Source organism: Haliotis rubra, unplaced genomic scaffold, assembly GCF_003918875.1.
Source record: "Haliotis rubra isolate DU_JTF1 unplaced genomic scaffold, ASM391887v1 Scf1250, whole genome shotgun sequence".
In the NCBI taxonomy this organism is placed as follows: Eukaryota; Metazoa; Mollusca; class Gastropoda; order Lepetellida; family Haliotidae; genus Haliotis; species Haliotis rubra.
The window spans coordinates 205,443-225,568 of record NW_025765171.1 but is presented as its reverse complement, the minus strand read 5'-3'; the positions used below and the strand labels follow the sequence as shown (position 1 = coordinate 225,568).

Sequence of the window (20,126 nt, the reverse complement as noted above, 5' to 3'; positions counted from 1 at the left end):
ATTAGATAATCAAAGAACGCAAGTTTTGAAAGTAATCCCAATGCAGGTGATTGGCAAAGCAAAAAATAGTATCAAAGCGTTTGGACACAGCCACAAACGGACAACAGTTTTCCTTCTTGGTGAATATTACAAAGGGCAGTACTTGTGTTCCATATTTGCACTCAACGATATTATTGATATTGTACTGTGTTTTGTTAATATTGCATGAATCATGACCATATGCGATTGACAACTGCCGTAACTGACGTGTTGACCATATTTGACTCACTACCGTGTCCGCAGTCCAGGATAACATCCATATTTGTTGAGAAATACCTCCAGTTTGTAATATGTATTTTAAAAAAATCCAAAAGTGTACAGTTGTTAACACTTCCAATACCAATCCGTTGATGGATAGCAGGACATATTCTTAAATGGAACTTCTTTTGGTCAGACCCACGCCGATGCTCTAGCTTTGCAAAGAAAACCACAATGCTGAGAGCCCACCACAGAAGAAAAATTAAGAAGAACATCATGTCTAAGGTATGTACACAAGTACCGTCATTACTCGCTTGAGATGTGTTGGGAGAGGAAGTTGATATTTAACTGTGGCGAAAACAAGGTCCTCTTTGTATGCAGGTGCCCTTGTTGATGATGACCAGTGTGGTTATGATGGCGAAACAACTCTGACTGAGAACTAGAATCAGATACACAGCCATTCTTGACAGGGATCCTGACTTGGGCATCACATCAATGATGAAGACCAGAAACACAGAATAAGACATGCATATGGAGATGAGATAGGACATTCTTTCTCCTGAGTCGATTGGTAGTAGGAATGAACAGGCGTTCAAGAGAGACAACAGACACATGGGAAACAAAATGGTGGTCACGTAGAAAGTTGATTCACGTTTCATGAATAGAGTGAAGTATATGAAACGGTTATCTGTTTCCGACGATGCGTTTACAGTGTGCCATTCAGATGATGTTTGTATCCAAGAAGGCATATCCAGCCATACATACGGTATAATATTGTATAAAATGGGAGAATTAACACCTACATACATACCCACCTACAATGTACACACACACCTACATGTACCTACCTACCGACCTACACAATAAATGTACCTACATCCATACCTACATGTACCTACCTACCTACCCACCTATATGTACCTACCTACCTACATGTAACTACCTACCTACCCACCTACCCACCCATCCACCTATCTACAACCAAACCACCCACCCACCTACATGTACCTACCAACCCACAAACCCAACCACCCATCCACCCACTTACCTACCTATCTAACTAAACACCCACCCACCTACCTACCTACCCACCAACTCACCCACCCACCTACCTACCTACCCACCATCCCACCGACCAACATACATACACATACCTACCTACCCACCCATCTTCCTACATACAAACCCACTTACCTACATGTTCCTAAATATCCACCTACCCACCGACCCACCTACCCACATACATGTACCCACCCACCTTCCTACATACAAACCCACTTACCTACATGTACCCTAAATATTCACCTACCCTCCCACCCACCCACCCACATGCATGTACCTGCCTACCAACCTACTTACTTACCACTCCACCCACCCACCCACCCACATACATGTACCTACCTACCCACCCACCTTCCTACATACATACCCACTTACCTACATCTACCTAAATACCCACCTACCTACCTTACCGTGCACCCCACCCACCTGCATACATGTACCTACCTACCCACCCACCTTCCTACATACATGCCTACCTACTCTGCCCACCCGCCCACCCATATACATGTAGCCTAAATACCCACCTACCTACCCATCCCACTCCACTCCACCGACGGACATAATACGCCTACTCTACTCCTCCTCCCACCTACCCACCCACCCACCCATCACCCACTCTACCTACCTACCCACCTACCTATCTATCTAAAACTCACCCACCTACCCACCTACCTACTTACAACCTACCACCCCATCTCCCACCCACCCACCTACATGTACTCTTACCTCACCTGACCACAAACCCACTGGACCCACCCACCTACCTTACCTAATTACCCACCCACCCACCCACCTACCCACTGACCCACCTCATACATCACGCACATACCTAACTACCCACCTACCTACATACACACCCCACCTACAATATACCCACCCACCTCACATGTACCTACCTTACCTACCACTCTACACTCCCACCCACCCACCTAAATGTTCCTACCTCCCCTACCTACATGTACTCCCATACCTACCCACCTAAATGTACCTACCTACCTACATTTAAATACTCTACCCACCCACCCACCGATCCACCTACCCACCTACATGTATTATACTACTCTACCCACAAACCCACCCACCCTACCTACCTACCCACACACCCACATATACTTTACACATACCTACTCTATCATTCACACACCTTTCCTACATACATACCCACCTACCTACATGTACCTATACTCTACCTACCCACAAAACACTCTAGCCAATCCACCCACTCCACCCACCTACTCTCACCCACTGACATACATCCACACACCCTATATACATACCCACCTCTGGCAATGTACACACCCACCTACATGTACTCTACCTACTGATCTACACACCTACTCCACCCACCCCACATGTACTACACTACCTACTCCACCTATATGTACCTACCTACCTACATGTAACTACCTACCCTACCTACCCACAAACCGACCCATCCACCTATCTACAACCAAACCACCCACCCACCTACATTAACCTACCAACCCACAAACCCACCCACCCACCTACCTACCTACCTATCTAACTAAACACCCACCCACCTACCTACCTACCTACCAACTCAACCACCCACCTACCTACCTACCCACCATCCCATCCACCAACATACATACACATACCTACCTACCCACCCATCTTCCTACATACAAAACCCACTCTACCTACATGTACCCTAACATCCACCTACTCCACCCACCTAACCAACCCATATACATACCACCCACCTTCCTACATACAAACCCACTTACCTACATGTTCCTAAATATCCACCTACCCACATACATGAACCTACCTACCTACCTACCTACCTACCTTCCTACATACATACATACCCACCTACCTAAATGTACCTAAATACCCACCTACCTACCTACCTACCCACCCACCCACATACATGTACCTACCTACCCACCCACCTTCCTACATACAAACCCACTTACCTACATGTTCCTAAATATCCACCTACCCACCTACCCACATACATGTACCTACCTACCTACCTACCTTCCTACATACATACATACCCACCTACCTAGATGTACCTAAATACCCACCTACCTACCTACCCACCCACCCACCCATATCCATGTACCTACCCTACCCACCCACCTTTCCTACATACATGCCTAAACCTACCTACCCACCTCCATTCCCACCAACATACATGTACCTACTCTACCCACCCACCACCAACATACATGTATGTACTAAATACCCACCTATCTACCTACCCAACCACCCACCCACGTACATGTACTCTACCTACCCTCCTCTCACCTACCAACCCACCCACCCAAACCCACTCTACCCACCTACCCACCTACCTATCTAAAAACTTCACCCACCTACCCACCTGCCTACCTACCTAGCAACCTACCACCCACCCAGCTACATGTACCTACCTACCTACCCACAAACCCACCCATCTACCTAACTAACCACCCACCCACATACCTACCTTCTTACTTACCTACCTACCCACCTACCTACCTACCCACCCACCCACATACACGCACATACCTACCTTCTTACTTACCTACCTACCCACCTACCTACCTACCCACCCACCCACATACACGCACATACCTACCTACCCACCTACATACATACCCACCTACAATGAACCCACCCACCTACATGTACCTACCTACCAACCTACACACCCACCCACCTAAATGTACCTACCTCCCTACCTACATGTACCTACCTACCCACCTAAATGTACCAACCTACCTACATAAAAATACCTACCCACCCACCCACCGATCACCTACCCACCTACATGTACCTACCTACCCACAAACCAACCCACCTTCCTACCTACCTACCCACCCACATACTTACACATACCTACCTATCCACACACCTTCCTACATACATACCCACCTACCTACATGTACCTAAATACCCACCTACCTACCTACCCACATACATACCTACCCACCCACCCACCCACGTTCATGTACCTTACCTACCCACCTACCTTCCCTCCAACCTACCTGCCCGTCCACCAACCACCCACCTACACACCCACCCACCTACCTACCTACCCACCCACTTTCTTACCAACCTACCTACCCACCAACCCAAACTCACCCACCAACCCAAACTCACCCACCTACCCACCTACCTACTTACCTATCTACCTACCCTACCACCCACCCACGCTTAATGCTAAAAACTAATATCTCAGTTAGGACAGAATAAAATGTTTATCCATGGGGATTTACATGGCTTCTACGTACATAACAAATATGCACACGTTTCATCACAACTAGTTTTATATTTATCGCATCAAATATGCAATTTAGATACATACGTATTTAAGTACAGTTAAACGCTAACCGTTTAAACTTCCGTAGAGAGGGCAACATTATCGATCTCATAGAAAAATACATCCTTTAAACGACATGTTTGAAACCTTCTGCCTAATGAGTTATTTGATTGCCTGAACGTGCTTTCGTGGTGTGTGCCAATCAATGATAGCACGGTCTCCAATGCACAAATACATTCCACGATCAATTCCATGTATAGTATATTATGGACTTGTAATTCAGACAATTAGGTAAATATCTCAGCTATTTTGCAATGGGAACACCTCATTTACGTCATGTACGACAAGGCAAATTTCACAGATGCAGTGAAATACGCCATGCAGATAAAAGAAAAAGATGTATAAACAACACGCTCTACCAGAAAAGCATATTGTTTCTACAGGTGCATGTAATCATACTTTGTAGCATGAATCAGCTCTCCGAGGGGGTGGGGAAGAGGTGGACTGTCGATATCTCCACTTTCCTAACGTTTGGCAAATCAAATAGTGTATATACGTAATTTCTGGATTATGGGTCAAGTACTGTAAAACAGGTGGGTTGCAATGAGGCCCGGGAGTGCCGCGCTGTCCAAAACACGGACATCGTCTTTTCACAAGAATTGCATCCCGCAGCAGATTCCGTTCTGCTCTTGTTTTCATTAGACAATTCAGGACAGTAACAGGAAGGTGAATTTCGACATATACCGAGGCAAATGGGCTCTATGCGGCACACCTGAAAGCCGGTGAAGGGTGATCATAACAGTTTATCATAGGTTGCAACGATCACTGTAGCCTTCGTAAGACCAAGGAAAGCCTATGTGCCAGTTTACCGTGTTTACAGAGGCGTCAAGGTATTCGAATCAAAGTTGGCGGATAATACATCTGTGTCCGCAGATTTAGATGGAACTTCTCCTTTGACGTCTCCCCATATGTTGAATAACATTTCTGAGCAGCTTGGGAAAGATTAAAAATCCTTTTTAGGACACGGTATTGATGCTGGTGGTGTCTTGTTGCTCGACGATAACACGACAGCCGTCACCATGTATGGTTCCCTAAAATACGTTTGTCAAGAACAACACAAATCATGCCACAACTGAGAAATATAACTTTTGTCTTTAGATCGTCATTGAAACATTTTGGAGAGTACTACTGCGAAAAGGTCCAGTGGAAGGTTCCCTGATCACAATTCGCTGACCTTCAGATAACATACATGTTATGTTCTTTAAGAGGATGTTTTGAGTAAACGTTACCCTCGACGATATTTGTCACTTAAGAAACTGTTTTACATTTTTGTTGTTATTGCCAATGGAAACAAATTATTGAAATGCTGGCAAAGGATATCCTAATATCTCCTTGCCAGATTTCCAAAGTGTTCCTGACAGCATGTGGTAATTAATCAACAGGCCAATAGATCAATCAATCTTTATTTCTTGTAGTGGAGGCCACAGGCCCATTCTACATTTACATATGAGAGAGTATATACAATATACAATATAAACAATAACATGCGGTTCGGTTATGTTACAATATGTACAAATGACTGCCTAAGGTGCATAGCTTCATATACATACACTGATAGATTTTTTTAAAGTTTCTGGATTTATCTCTGACATTAACATGTTAAATTTATGTAAAGTAGGATTCAAGTAATATTCTTTGGCAAACGTAAAGACCTTAGATCTTGCTATACATTACATAATGATTATAAATGGTATTCGTCTTCAATATTTCGTTCTTTGCATACAAAATCTATCAACTTTAGTTTCATTAGCATATCTGCCAGTTTCAATTCGAAGCCGGTGTGAAAAACATCTAAATTCAGCAAACGCAGCCCTGAATTTTGAAATAGTGAGTTCTTTGATATACAATTCTAAGCAAAATGATGATTTAAACGAAATATAGGTTGAATATTTAGTACTGCTATCGAGGGCTGCGTGCCAATCTTGCTCATAAGATACTTTAAGTCTGTACACAAACACCGACATAAAATTTCTAACACCAACTACACATTGTTCCTCCCAAAGATAGCCAAATCCATACATGTAGAGAATATGTTTGATTTTAGCGGCCCAGTTACTTTTCCCCTTGGTACAATCTAGTAATATCAGACATTGCATATTTTACACCAGTAGGCAACGGCCTTTTCATAACTAAAATATAGATTGGATAACGTCCACATTCTCCTCTGACAACATGGTTCGACGCTGAAGATTTAACCCTAAGAAATCGTTAACATGCAAACATTTGTAAAAGTTCAACTTCTTTATAATTATCTATAGAGGAGAATGGGACTAATTTTAGAGTAAAAAAATCTTTAAACAAAGATCATATGGCAACGGATTAAATATATGTAAAGATTTAAGCACACTATACAATTTGTTTTTGAAAATTAGAATAGAAATTTGAATAGAATAGAAAATTGTCAATAGAAAATTAACATTAATGCAAGCAACATCGTGGTTAAAATGAAACACGTTAGTCGACAAACTTCACAATCTGCACCATAGTATTACGTTTTAGTGATCGAAATGTATATCCTTACATTAAATAAAACTTAACATATCGATGGTCACTTGCTTTAAAATGCTACGAATATGTCCAGAGAAACGGCAATTGCTATGCTGAAAACCAGCAACACTAATTATTATATGATATTTATATAGCGCACATATCCAGGCAACTAGTGCTTGCTCAAGGCGCTGGTATTTTTTCCCTCGATCATTGGATGACAGTCTCAACGGCACATCGTGTTATCAATCTCAACTCCCTGGGGACCATACAACTCTTGCAACCACTAGGCGCACCGAGTTACTGTGGCCTTCTCTCATCCTAACGATTCACAGCTGGGTGGACTGGGACACATAGTCCAGTACTTTGTCCAAGTTCACTGCAACTTTCTGTACCCGCAACTTGGTGTTTGCACGTATTCATGTGGCCACCATCTGGTCATATACCAACGGATTCGTGGGTTCTTTTGAGTGCACAGGGATGTGTACTGTACACTAGGGGTTGTGACAACACTGAAAGAGTCTGCACACAAAGATGACTCCGAGGTTGTTACACCCGGTCACAGGTGGGCTCGATCCCGACACCTCAAGCTCGCTGGATCACTAGCCTGGCACCCTAGTCAGCTCGCCAGCTCGCCCATCGCGCCAACACTAATGTGGATAAGCCATTTACTTCTAGTCATCGAGTAGAAAATAAATGTCTTTACAATACGTGAAATACGACAATTCGAGAGTCACTTGCCTGGACATGCTACGAATTTGTCCAGAGAAGCAGCAATTGCCATGCTGTAAACCAACGGTTCCCAACGCCATGCCGCCATGCTGCCATACACCGTATTCCATCAACTCGATGACCAGTACTGGACTACAGGAAGTGTTTTACGCCAAGACACCCTATTTTTAATATTACCTTAAGACAGATACATTCATACGATGCACACATCTATTCAGATCTAAACTGCTGCCATCACACGAAATAAATTTCAGTGACTAAACGGTTGTTGAACGAAACTCGTTTAGTGTCAGTGTTCTTGGCACCGACAGGATCAGTGATATAGCTATACACGCTATACGCATAATATTTAAAGCCTCTAAGTATGTACATACAAGCCACAGATACAATTGTTTCGTCCAACCGTGTGTTTTCAAATATAGTACGGTATATGAAAATGTAACATGTATTCTTTCAGTTTTATATCTATCATAATAAACATTTTGTTTTTTAACAAAAAATAATTCCACAGTACGAGGGTTTTGCAGGACACTAATCTACAAACATACATTGAAATACATCTCATGTAAGTCAAATATGAATTATCACACAAAATAGATGATCGAAGTACACAAGTATATCCAATGTATTTGATTGGCGAAAGAAACAATTTTGTTGCATTCATCTCCGAGTAAACCAAAACGCATTTGAACACAGCCACATTTTTCAATTTTCTGATAATACAAAGGACAGTTCTTCTATTGCATTACCACACTGATCAATAGCATGTATTAATGCTGCATATATCTCACTATAACGTCATAGTCGACCATTTCCGATTGACAATTGTCGTATTAAATGTTTTATCCGGAGTCCTGGATAACTAAAGAAAAACCGAAATTGAGTTCATTTCATTGCAAAATGAATCTGACGAGAAAAGTGGGTTAAGCTATTATGATGTCTGAAAAACTATTCACAGCAAAAACGGGTACATAACTGTTGAGAAATACCTCCATTTAGTAATAAAACAAATCCAAATAGCTTACACTTCACGTAACACATACACAGTGTCTTGAACTGCCCGTCAACTTTGATAGGATATACCATTGCAATGGACCCATCTGTTGGTTTGACAAGCTATGTCGTGACAATCTCTTCATGCGACGCGACTCGAATTGGATCGTTGAATATAGTCTTGAACGGAACTTCATTTTTGGTCACTCATGAAGATCGGGTTTAGAATTGGTCTCCAGTAACCCATGCTTGTCGTAAGAGGCGGTCAGACTCGCTGACTCAGTTGACTCATGTCATTGTATCCCAATTGCGTAGATGGCTGGAATATTTCTGAGTGCAGCGTTAAAAAAACAACCAACAACAATATATCAGAGCGTTTACAGAGCATGATCTTCTATTTATACAAAGAAAACTAGAATGCTGAGACCCCACCACAGGAGAAAGAATACGAAGAACATCATGTCTATAGTATGTATACCAGTAGTGTCATTTGTAGTGTTAGATGCTTTGGGATAGGTAGTTGATACTTTTCTTTCGCCCAAACAAGATCCTCCTTTCCTACAGGTGCCCTTGTTGATGACGACCAGTGTGGTTATAATGGCGAGACAACTCTGAGTAAGAACTAAAATCAGGTACACAGCCATTCTTGACAGGGATCCTGACTTGGGCATCACGTCAATGATGAAGACCAGAAACACAGAATAAGACATGCATGTGGAGATCAGGTACGACATCCTTTCTCCTGAGTCGATGGGCAGTAGGAATGAACAGGCGTTCAGGAGAGACAATAGACACATGGGAAACAAAATGGTGGTCACGTAGAAAGTTGATTCACGTTTCACGAGTAAAGTAAAGTATATTGAACGTGAGTCTGTTTCCGACGATGCGTTTTCAATGTGCCATTCAGATGAAGTTTGTATCCCAGAAGAATTCACATTCCTCCTTACAGACGGTATAACATGACACAAAATGAGAGGCTCAAAAACAATGCGACATCTCTGACTATCAAATGGAAACATTGTGCTATCAACATTGCAAGTGGTTTGGAAGGTACTCACGATCGTCTGGACAACATATCCTTCATTAGACACCACCAAAGGATTATCACTTTCAAGAATCGAATTCGAGTCCACACTGTTGGATATGAGAGGCTTTGGTGTCCAGATATCGGTAGGAGAGGGAAAAATCACCCAAAGTCCGTCATAGTTGTCAATATTCCATGTCAAATCGGGATCATTCCAGTATATAACAAACTTTGCCGAAAAAGTCAAAACAGAATCAGCAAAGTCAAGTCCCAAAACAGAGAATGGCTGAAATATCAGAGATATGTTGAGAGGCTCGAAACCATTGGTCGTTGGTAGTATCTCTGGTGAATAGTTTGTGAGTAGTTTGCTTCGTAAGTCTTGGTGTATCGCTCGATTGATAGTTACACTGAGTGGAAGAGTCGTGATTACCACCAATAGAGTTACGACTGGTACAGAATTATGCATGACAGAGTAGCTTAAGCTGTAAGATGACACTAAGTTAGAGCGGCGAATTCGACTGTAGCTTGACTGGAAACGTTTTTACTATGTTCAACACTGTAATGTCAGATGATGAATTTATACTGCAAGTATTGTATTGATTATATAAGATAAATAAAGTGTGATCGCCTCGTGTTGATCACTATTCACTAATTGCCCGTTCCATACGGCTATCTGATGTTTGATCAGTTAAAAGCATTTGGTTTTCACTCGTGCCATTTAAGCATTTCAAACACTGCCATACATAACACACAGTACATAATAATTATCATTTCACAGGTGAGTGTTTGTTTTAGATTGATGAGATATTGAGTCAATAGCTGTCATCTGTGCATTGCCCTGGGAACGTTTAAATCATTCCACAATACAATAGCTTATCTGAATGTGAAGCCAACATTTCTAAATATGTAAGTTCATATGTGTCATTTCTTTAATAAAGAAATCCAGTAACTAATTTGAATGTGAATTTAAACATGCACGTCGGTATGTTTCAATTTTGTGACAAAGGAAATCCATGGATGGACTTACTGACAATTCTACCATGGCTACGTGAAATGCTCGAATTTGATTGGTCAATCCATAAAACCAGACGGTATCAATTTGGATTGAAAATGCGTCTGATTTCACGGCACTTCACTGCGCACGTATACATCACTGCCGCACTACTTCAGCTTGGCCACTGTAGCGTAGTAATATTATACATCATGTGATGTAATGTGTTGTAGTGCGCATGTGCGTGGCGTACCGGATGCTCTCGCACTCGGGAAGTAAAAGGCTTATCGTCAACGCTTAGTTGTGTCGTCTCTCCTCCTGGGAACAGCAAGTCATGCAGTGAAGGACCCATAGAACACTACATTGGCGACGAGGATGTTTGTTTCCTAGGATTTCAAGTGGTGAGACTAGGCATGTTAGTTATACGAACTCTAACTAACTGCTGTTTCAACTCAGAACTTTTTGAGTCTCGATATAGCCGACCCGTAGTCAGAGATACATTCCGCCATGTTTTCCCGTGCACAAGTGGCTTTTCAGTCGACCCATGATATCATCTTTACTACTTGTGTTGAACACTTACAGAACTGTCTAGCATAATGAATTTACTTCTACTCATCATCTATATCACGTTTATAACTTCGTTTGACGTGTTGGAGAATTTCCACATAATGGCAGAGTCAGGTCTTAGACCGCCACCAACTTTGAACATGAACGCTAGTGACTTGAGTAATGAATTCAAGTTGTGGATGGAATCTTTCAAATTGTTTGAAATAGACAGTGGAGTTGATGAAAAAGAAGATAAAATGAGAAGAGCAACGTTGTTTCATTGTTTCGGACTTCCATGTCAACGTATATCTCACACGTTACCTGGTGAAAAAAACTTTTATTCTTCAGCTGTAACTACATTGGAGGGTAATTTCATTCCAAAGAGGAACATTGTTGCTGAAGGTTACAGATTTAGGTCTAGAGCACAGAGTTCTGATGAAAGCATTGATGTTTATGTGACAGATTTACGTGAACTTGCTAAAACATGTGATTTTGGTACTTTGAGTTGTGTGTGAAACTGGTGTGAAATCTTAATCCACATATTTACGCCATACGTACATACATTATGTTCCTTTAACTCGACGAACATTGCTGGCCCACGGGAGACACTTTACGCAAAGGCTCCCTATTTCTGAGATATTACATTCGTGATTGGTTCCAGCTTGCTTTCGTCAGACAACCTAGATTCCAATGTCACAAGGATTGACACGACAGTTTCCAGAGACGTCATCGACACAAAGCAATGTATGCCAACTACTGTATCTCTTTTCCTGATTATGAATACGTGCTTGAATGCACACTAATCGATGATACGACAGAGAGACTTTTAAAGTGGCAGGAACTTTTGAGATCTGTTGAGAAGTCATTATTTATCTTTAGTTGAAGGTGAATCATTCCAGATTGCTGCTTTCTTGTTTTGGTAAAGCTGCGTGTTGATGTATTTTCAAACGGCACCATTCATGATGACCATAAACAGAGATTTGAATGACACACAATACACATGGCCTACTGGCTCCTGTCGTGACGTGTTCCTCCAGTGTGATGGATGCAACAGTATCTACAGTCAATGATAATAATAATACATAATTAATGCATATTTCCCATGCGCCCATTCCACACCCTAAGGCATGCTCCAAGCCCGTACCTACAGAATATTAACACTGGAGTATTTACAGTTGAAATTTACAGTTGAAGTAATATGCTAAGAAAAGATGTGTTTTTAATCTGGACTTAAAATTGTCAGTTTTGTCGGAGCTTTTAATGGCAAAAGGGAGAGAGGTCCAAAGCACAGGTGTACAGAGCACAGAGTAAAAGAACGATCGGTATCCAAAGGATTTCAGTTTGTAGGATGGGATGACCAGTATATTTCATGTGTCTGAGCATAAGATGCCTGCGGAAACATATGGATGTAGGAGCTCAGACAAGTAGGAGGGAGTCAAATCATGCAGGCATTTGTATGTCAGACAAATGATCTTAAAGTAGATTCTGCCATTAATGGATAGCCAATGTAGTTGTTGCAATACGGGTGTAATATGTGAACGTATAGTAGTCTTGCGGGGGAGTGTTTTGGATCTTTTGAAGCTTATCAAGGAGGTTACAATTGATGCCTGAATGGATGTTGTTACAGTAGTTAAGCATCGATGTAACAAGAGCTCGAAAAAGGGCTTGAGTTGCAGCAGTTGTCAAGGGTTGCAGATTGTTACCAATGGATCTCAGGTGAAAGTAGCAAGTCCTGCTCAAAGGGTTAGCATGATCATCCAGAATCAAATAAGAGTCGATTTGGACACCCTCATCCTAAACAACGTCATAGCAATTGATGTCTGCGTCTGCAACTACAAGGGAGTCAGTTTTGACCTTGCTACATTGTTGCTTTGTACCAATGAGAACTGCTTTTTGTGTCATTAAGTTTAAGCATACTTGCTGTCATCCAGCACTTGATGTCCTGCGTACATTCAGCGATGCACTGAAGTGACGTGGAGATATCTGACAGATGAAATGCTTTCAGGAGCTGAGTGTCATCAGCCTGGTGAGAAACTGTGGTTATCCTTCCTACATATCCAGTATACATCACAAACAGGACCGGACTAAGGACTGATCGCTATGGCACACCACATGTAATTACAGTGCCTTTCAGTCTCTCTCTACCAACGACAACAGATTGCTGTCGGTCAGATAGATAAGACGTCACACACTGAAGGGCATGATCTTCAAGTCCTCACTGTTGTTTGAGCCTGGACAAGAGTCTATGGTGGTCGATTGCGTTGAAGGCTGCAGAGAGGTCCAACTACACAAGAGTAGCAATCCTACCATCATCGACAACACAATGAAGCTCATTCGTCAATAGCAGTAAGGCAGTCTCCCTACTATAGTATTGCCGATACGCTGACTAGAATTCATCAAACAGATGATGTTTGGAGAGATGGTCTTTCAACCTGACGTGCACAGCCTTCTCAATTGTCTTGGAAATGAAGGATATAATTGAGACAGGTGGAAAGTTTCTGAGGGTCCAGATCAGGGTTTTTTTCCGCAGAGGCTTGACAACGTAGTTATGCCGAACAACATTTAACAATGTGCCTGTCAACTATTCCCTTCTTTGAAAGAATGCATTAGACATATAGAATTATATGTAATGCATTTTTCACTGGTTCTGCTTAAATATCAATATTTCAACGTTGGCTGTGAGGTGAAAGTTGGCCCGTGCATGCAAAACACTGTACATACGATCTGCGTTTTGGGGGACTTAAGTTGCGTAGATCACTAGTTTTAATCAATAAGCTAAGACGTATCTGGTAAATCACATTCCTGTTGAATCCTTTATAGACAGAATTATAGACAGAATCACGATTGTATCAGTGACATTTTTCATGTTTTTCAAAGATTAGTTTGGTTTGTTTGTATAGAACTATTTTACAATTATTGACTATAAAATGGTGTCAGAGTGTTTAATCGTTTACAAGCAAAATAAGAATGAAAATAGTATATAAGTCACAAAAAGGTCACTAAAAATATTGAAGGTTAGTGGTACTATTCTAAAGTTTGTGGTTTTAAGCATTTGTCAATCATATTGATATTTGATTGTATTTGTCGAGTATTGCTTATTATGTTTAGGATTCACCAAATATGCTGGATCAACAACAAATATGCTGGTAGACAAACACCATCAAACAGGTCAGTAAAATACTTTAACACTAAATTATGCTTAAGTGTATTTGTTCTTTTACAACTTCATTAACTTAATTGCAGTCTAAGTGTTATTTGGTAATTTGTAATGTATGGTCATGTTGTAAACTTACTAAACTTGGTTAATTACCTTAAAGCCAAAGTTCATGTTGTATTGTATTATAACTCATGTAAAACCAAATAGCATTGTTAGTAATGTTCTGTTTTCACAACCATTTTCCTCCGTTTTCTAAATGTATTGATGTGCAATAGTTTTCTGTGTTGTGTCAGTGGAGAGCAGAAAAAATGGTGAAAGCATTGTTAAGTTGATGAATGTTCTGTATGAGCAACCATGGTGCTCAGCTTTTCCTGTGTATATGCATACAATGTTTTTCTTTGCATTGTCTGAACGGAGATCGTTAGTGATGGTGAATGTATTGTCATGATGTTTGTAATGGGCAGGTCACATATGAACTCATATACAAGCACAACATAGTCTAATCGGTAAGGCTCTATTCCACAAATGGGTAAGATGTATTTTCATATGTCAATGTATCCTTTTTTATGTACACCTTTCGGGTAACCTTTGAGGGTTACCAAATAGTTATCTGGTTGTATGTCATGTTAATTGCGGACTTTATTGTCTGGTAGATGTATATGTGTACACATTGTTTAAGTTTACATTATTTGGGCAAAATGTTTAATTTGGCAATGAATTATCTCCCTTGGTGGCACAACCAACGTTGTGCATGTAGTTTCATGTGATTAATATTTCCCTTGACAGTTTATAATGTGGTACAGTTTAGATGTGTTAGATGTGTATTGTTAGATTACAGAATTAATTGTGGTAAACTAATTGTGATACCTATGCAAAACATTATGTAATGTGTAAATGTTTCTAAGAAGGTTTCTTAGATGTATGACTAAGGAATTATCTGAATAAACCGCACCTCACGCCTACAGTGATTCATGTGATCCCTTGACATCACGTGGCGATTTAACCAGCTGTAACACAATGATACCTTATTTTCCAAAAAAGTATTCTTATATCCCAATATTAGGATACAAGTCACGTTAAGTACTGAAGCCTCTCAGTACATAACGGATATAATACAGTCTACACTTGATAGTCATAGAAGGCATTGGACTGGGACTCGCTTGTGGAAACACAAAAGTCGCTTACAATTTAGTAGATTTCAACTCTCAACTTGATATTGTCGCAGAGACTTCTCACACTCAACCTTTAATGTATTGTATCGGTTATATTGATCATGTCGACATTGTTGCCAATTCAATAGGGCTAAACTAAACACTTTGAAATGCTTCTAATGTTTCTGTGTGAATGTTTATTGAGTCAATGCGTGATTATGTACTGAATTATTGTGAGCTTTGTTTCATCTTATTATAATTATAATGTATTATATAACGCCGAGTTCCAGCTAGGCTGTTCACAGGCGCTTTGTATTTCCCCTCGATCATACGATGTCAGTCTCAACGGACTGGGACACAGTCACAGTACTTTGTCAAAGTTCACTGCACGTTGCTGTACCCGCAACTAGGTATTTGCACGCATTCATGTTGCCACCATCTGGCCATACACCAACGGATTCGTGGGTTCTTCTAAGTACACAGGGTTGTGACAACACTGAAAGAGTCTCTCCACAAAGTTGACTCCACGATTTTTTAGACCCGGTCACAGGTGGGCTCGATCCCGGCACCTCGAGCTCGCTGGATCACTAGGCTGGCTGGTTAGACAGCTCGCCCACCTCGCCCAATACTGAAGGATTAGATTAGTTTGTACGGATCCAGTATGTTACTCTGCATGTATCCGGTTAAGAAGTCTAATCCCTGTGTTCTTGTAGTAGTAGTATAGTGGTTATTGATAATTGTGTTCTACTGAAAGTATTTTATTCAATTTACAACTATGGATCCTTGTTTATTATGTAAATCGGGTAAAATACATCTGAAACAGACATCGAGTTTTTGCCATTTTTGACGAAGCAATATTCATGCTATACATTATTTACACACTTTTGATCTGATCACGAGGGCATACTTAATACACTGCACTTCTTTTTAGAAGAATACTGATGTCATTACATTGCATTATTTTTTAAACTTAATTATATTTGGACATTGATCAAAGTTGTGTAAACATAAACTTTGTAACAATACATATGCAGCACAGATAAAAGAAAATGTAATTCGTCCTCTAGGATGTTATTCTTGCACATGTTACACATTGTTGAGGCATAATTATCATGTTTAAAGTCTAAGTAAACATTAATATCGTCTATATTCTTTAAAATGTATATTTGAAACATAAACCTATGCATCTAATAAAGATTTATGGTTACTGTCTTGTGTATTAGAAGGTGTCATTAACAGGTGAAATAAAGACTCACACCCGTAGTGTTGAGCCTTGTTTCTGCCAATCACAACAAGGTTACAACATGTCCACAGATAAACACGGTAGCTCACAGTTTACAGTTGTAGTGAGTGAGTGGGTGAGTGAGTATTGGTCTATGCCGCTTTTAGCAATATTCCAGCAATAGCAATTGTTTTCAGTTACGGTGAGTTAGACGAAGAATATGAAATAGAAGCATTTTACATGTAATAAAAAATAAGTAAGAGGTTTGTGAGAAATACATCAGAAACAAGTTGTGACTCTCTGTCTCTGTCTTTGCCCCCCCCCCCCCTCTCTCTCTCGCTCTCTCTCTTTATAGAGAAAGAGAGACACAGGTACACAGATGACTTATGTGCTTTATTTGTTCACACTGGTAAGGTTTCAGATGTGAACATTATTTCACCCTTTGGTTTGTGAGAAATACAATAGAAACAAGTTGTCAGAAGCTGTCTCTGTCTTTGTCCCTGTCTCTCTCACTTTCTCTCTCTCTCTGTCTCTGTCTTTCTACAGTGGTCTCTTTCCACAGAGAGAGACAGGGGCACACAGATGACTTTTGCGCCTTATTTGTTCACACTGACAAGGTTTCAGATGTGAACATTATTTCACCCTTTAAGCAGGTAGACTGGGAAATGGTCACATAGATTATGTACGAACATATATGAACGAAAGAAATACAAGTATTACAAACGTCAGCTGAACACATGTTACATTAATGATACCTCAAGATAGGAGTTCTTTATGCATGCCTTGTAGTCTGATTATCCTGATTATCAAAAAGGCGTTTATTGCAGAGTATTATGTATCTTTATTGGATCAAACTGCCGAGTTTACAGTGGTCATAACATTAATGAAATGCATAAAATAGATCATACATTTTATATGAATAGAATACATGCCTTATTTCAGAGAAAACAGTAATGACCTACTTCAAGCAAGGTAACGGGAACATTGTTACATAGATTACATACAAGCATGTATGAACGAAATACAAGTATTGTCAACGTCAGAGGAATATATGTGACAGTACTGACACCTCGCTATAGGAATGCTTTATGAAATAGAGTTGTGATGATTAAAATAAAACGTGTGTTTATATTGGATGTAAGTCTTAATTACCCAGCTTTTATTGTTCTGACTGTACATTGAAAATGATTAAAGAATGTAACACGTAGGATGTCAATAGATTCAAATTACATGTTTCAAAATGTTATTATATCAAACGGGGAATATACCTGAGGTGTGTAATCTCACAACCGAGACACCACTTCAATAGAACACAAAACATATTGTAAGTTTAAATCTACTTAGAATTTAAGCATGTTTAAAGTGCATGTAGTATACTATAAGTCCAATGTACATAAAATGTAAAATACTTGTTAACATTAGATGTGCAAAACAGTTTTACAGGCCCTTGCAGCACATATACTTCCAAGACTCCAGGACCATCTTGGCATCATCTCAACAAAAGAGATTTACAAATAAGTAAGAGTTGCTGCAGTGAAGGACTTCAAGTTAAGAGATTCTGTACAATATATTGTACAAGTGTTGCTGTATGTCAAATAGTATTTCTCTCAAACATAAAGCTGGCAATGAAAAGACATATACACCCAATTATAACCAAAAAAAATGTCGTTATCTGGACCATAGATGTTTCAGCATATTTAACACTCAACCACAAACAGTGCATATAATAACATATTGAGATCAACTTGGTCTACTGCTTCAAATATCAAGGAGCAAATATGAAAGATATACAATAATACACACAAACATATATCGGCTCAAATCCAACCAGTGCAACTATGCACACACATCTACATTTGTATTCTACACATATGTCTTTTGCATGTGCTTTGATTTTGCTATTATGTGACAACGAAATGACACATACATCTAATTAATACACCATTCGAATTCTATTTTTCATTACCCCAAACATATATTTTACAAGCATACTTAACAATTAACCGTAAACAGTGCATAAACAGTAAATGTAGATCAACCAGGTCTACTAATTCTAATATCATAAAAAAGAACTTATGAAAATGAAACTGGTTGACAATGCAGTATGTAGCCTTTGTAATGTTGATAGTGAAACTTTATATCATGTATATTGGGAATGTGTTGTAACCCAAACCTTCTGGAAGGAACTTGAAAACTGGATAATCCAAAATATACAGAAATTTGAAATAACAAAGACCTTGGTTTGGTTTGGAATTTTGGGTAATAAGCCATTACTAAATCATATAATCTGTCGATAAAAATATATATACTTGCACTTTGAAGAAAATATTCCAAAAGTTAATAATTATTTAAAAAATTTGAAAGACATTTATACGGTTGAAAATTTCATATCCAGAAGGAACAATAAATCTGATAAATTTTCAGACAAATGGTTTCCTTTATTTTCAATATTTAATTTCTGACGTAATCTTTAATCAAAGGGGAATAATTTTACTGGAGTATATTCTCTCTATGCTATCAGTTGATCTATCATTTTTGTTGAACCCATGAATAATATTATAGTAGAAGACATAAATACGTACATGCGTATATCAGTTCAAACCAAACCGGTGCATCTATAACCATATACATATACACTTGTATTGTACAGATATAGCTCTACGTGTACCAGCCTATCACACCAACATGCAACGTTCAGAATGATGTAATTGTAGTACAATCACATGATTCAATTTTAACTCACGAGGTCTAAAGGCGAGTCACGTGCATATGTGTTGTTGTCTAGTTTTTGATACGTATTGTACAAAATGTAATAACGTACAGTTGTTAACACTTCCGATACCACATCAACAATGTTTTCATGGTTTCTCAACAATGATAGGACGTTTGTCCAGCTTTGCCAAGGGAATATCTTGATGGATAGTAGTAGTATTTTTCAATGGAACTTCTTCTGGTCAGACCCAAGCTGGCGTCTACAGAGCATGATGTTCCATTTATGCAAAGAAAACCACAATGCTGCGACCCCACCACAGGAGAAAAAATACGAAGAAAATCATGTCTAACGTATGTGTACAAGTAGTGTCATTTGTCCCTTGAGATGTGTTGGGACAGGTAGTTGATGTTTGTCTGCGGCGAAAACAAGGTCCTCCCTTTCTACAGGCGCCCTTGTTGATGATGACCAGTGTGGTTA

The 20,126-nt window shown here is 39.9% G+C and overlaps 1 protein-coding gene across 1 annotated transcript; it reads left to right on the top strand.

The window, feature by feature from the left end:
- Nucleotides 1–471: 471 nt before the first annotated feature.
- LOC124266381 (spore coat protein SP85-like) lies at nt 472–3,253 on the top strand. Its single transcript, XM_046701190.1, has 4 exons — nt 472–522; nt 1,863–1,972; nt 2,788–2,808; nt 3,154–3,253. The coding sequence occupies exons 1-4, from the start codon at nt 472–474 to the stop codon at nt 3,251–3,253; spliced, it is 282 nt and encodes a 93-aa protein (XP_046557146.1).
- The last annotated feature ends 16,873 nt before the right edge of the window (nt 3,254–20,126 follow it).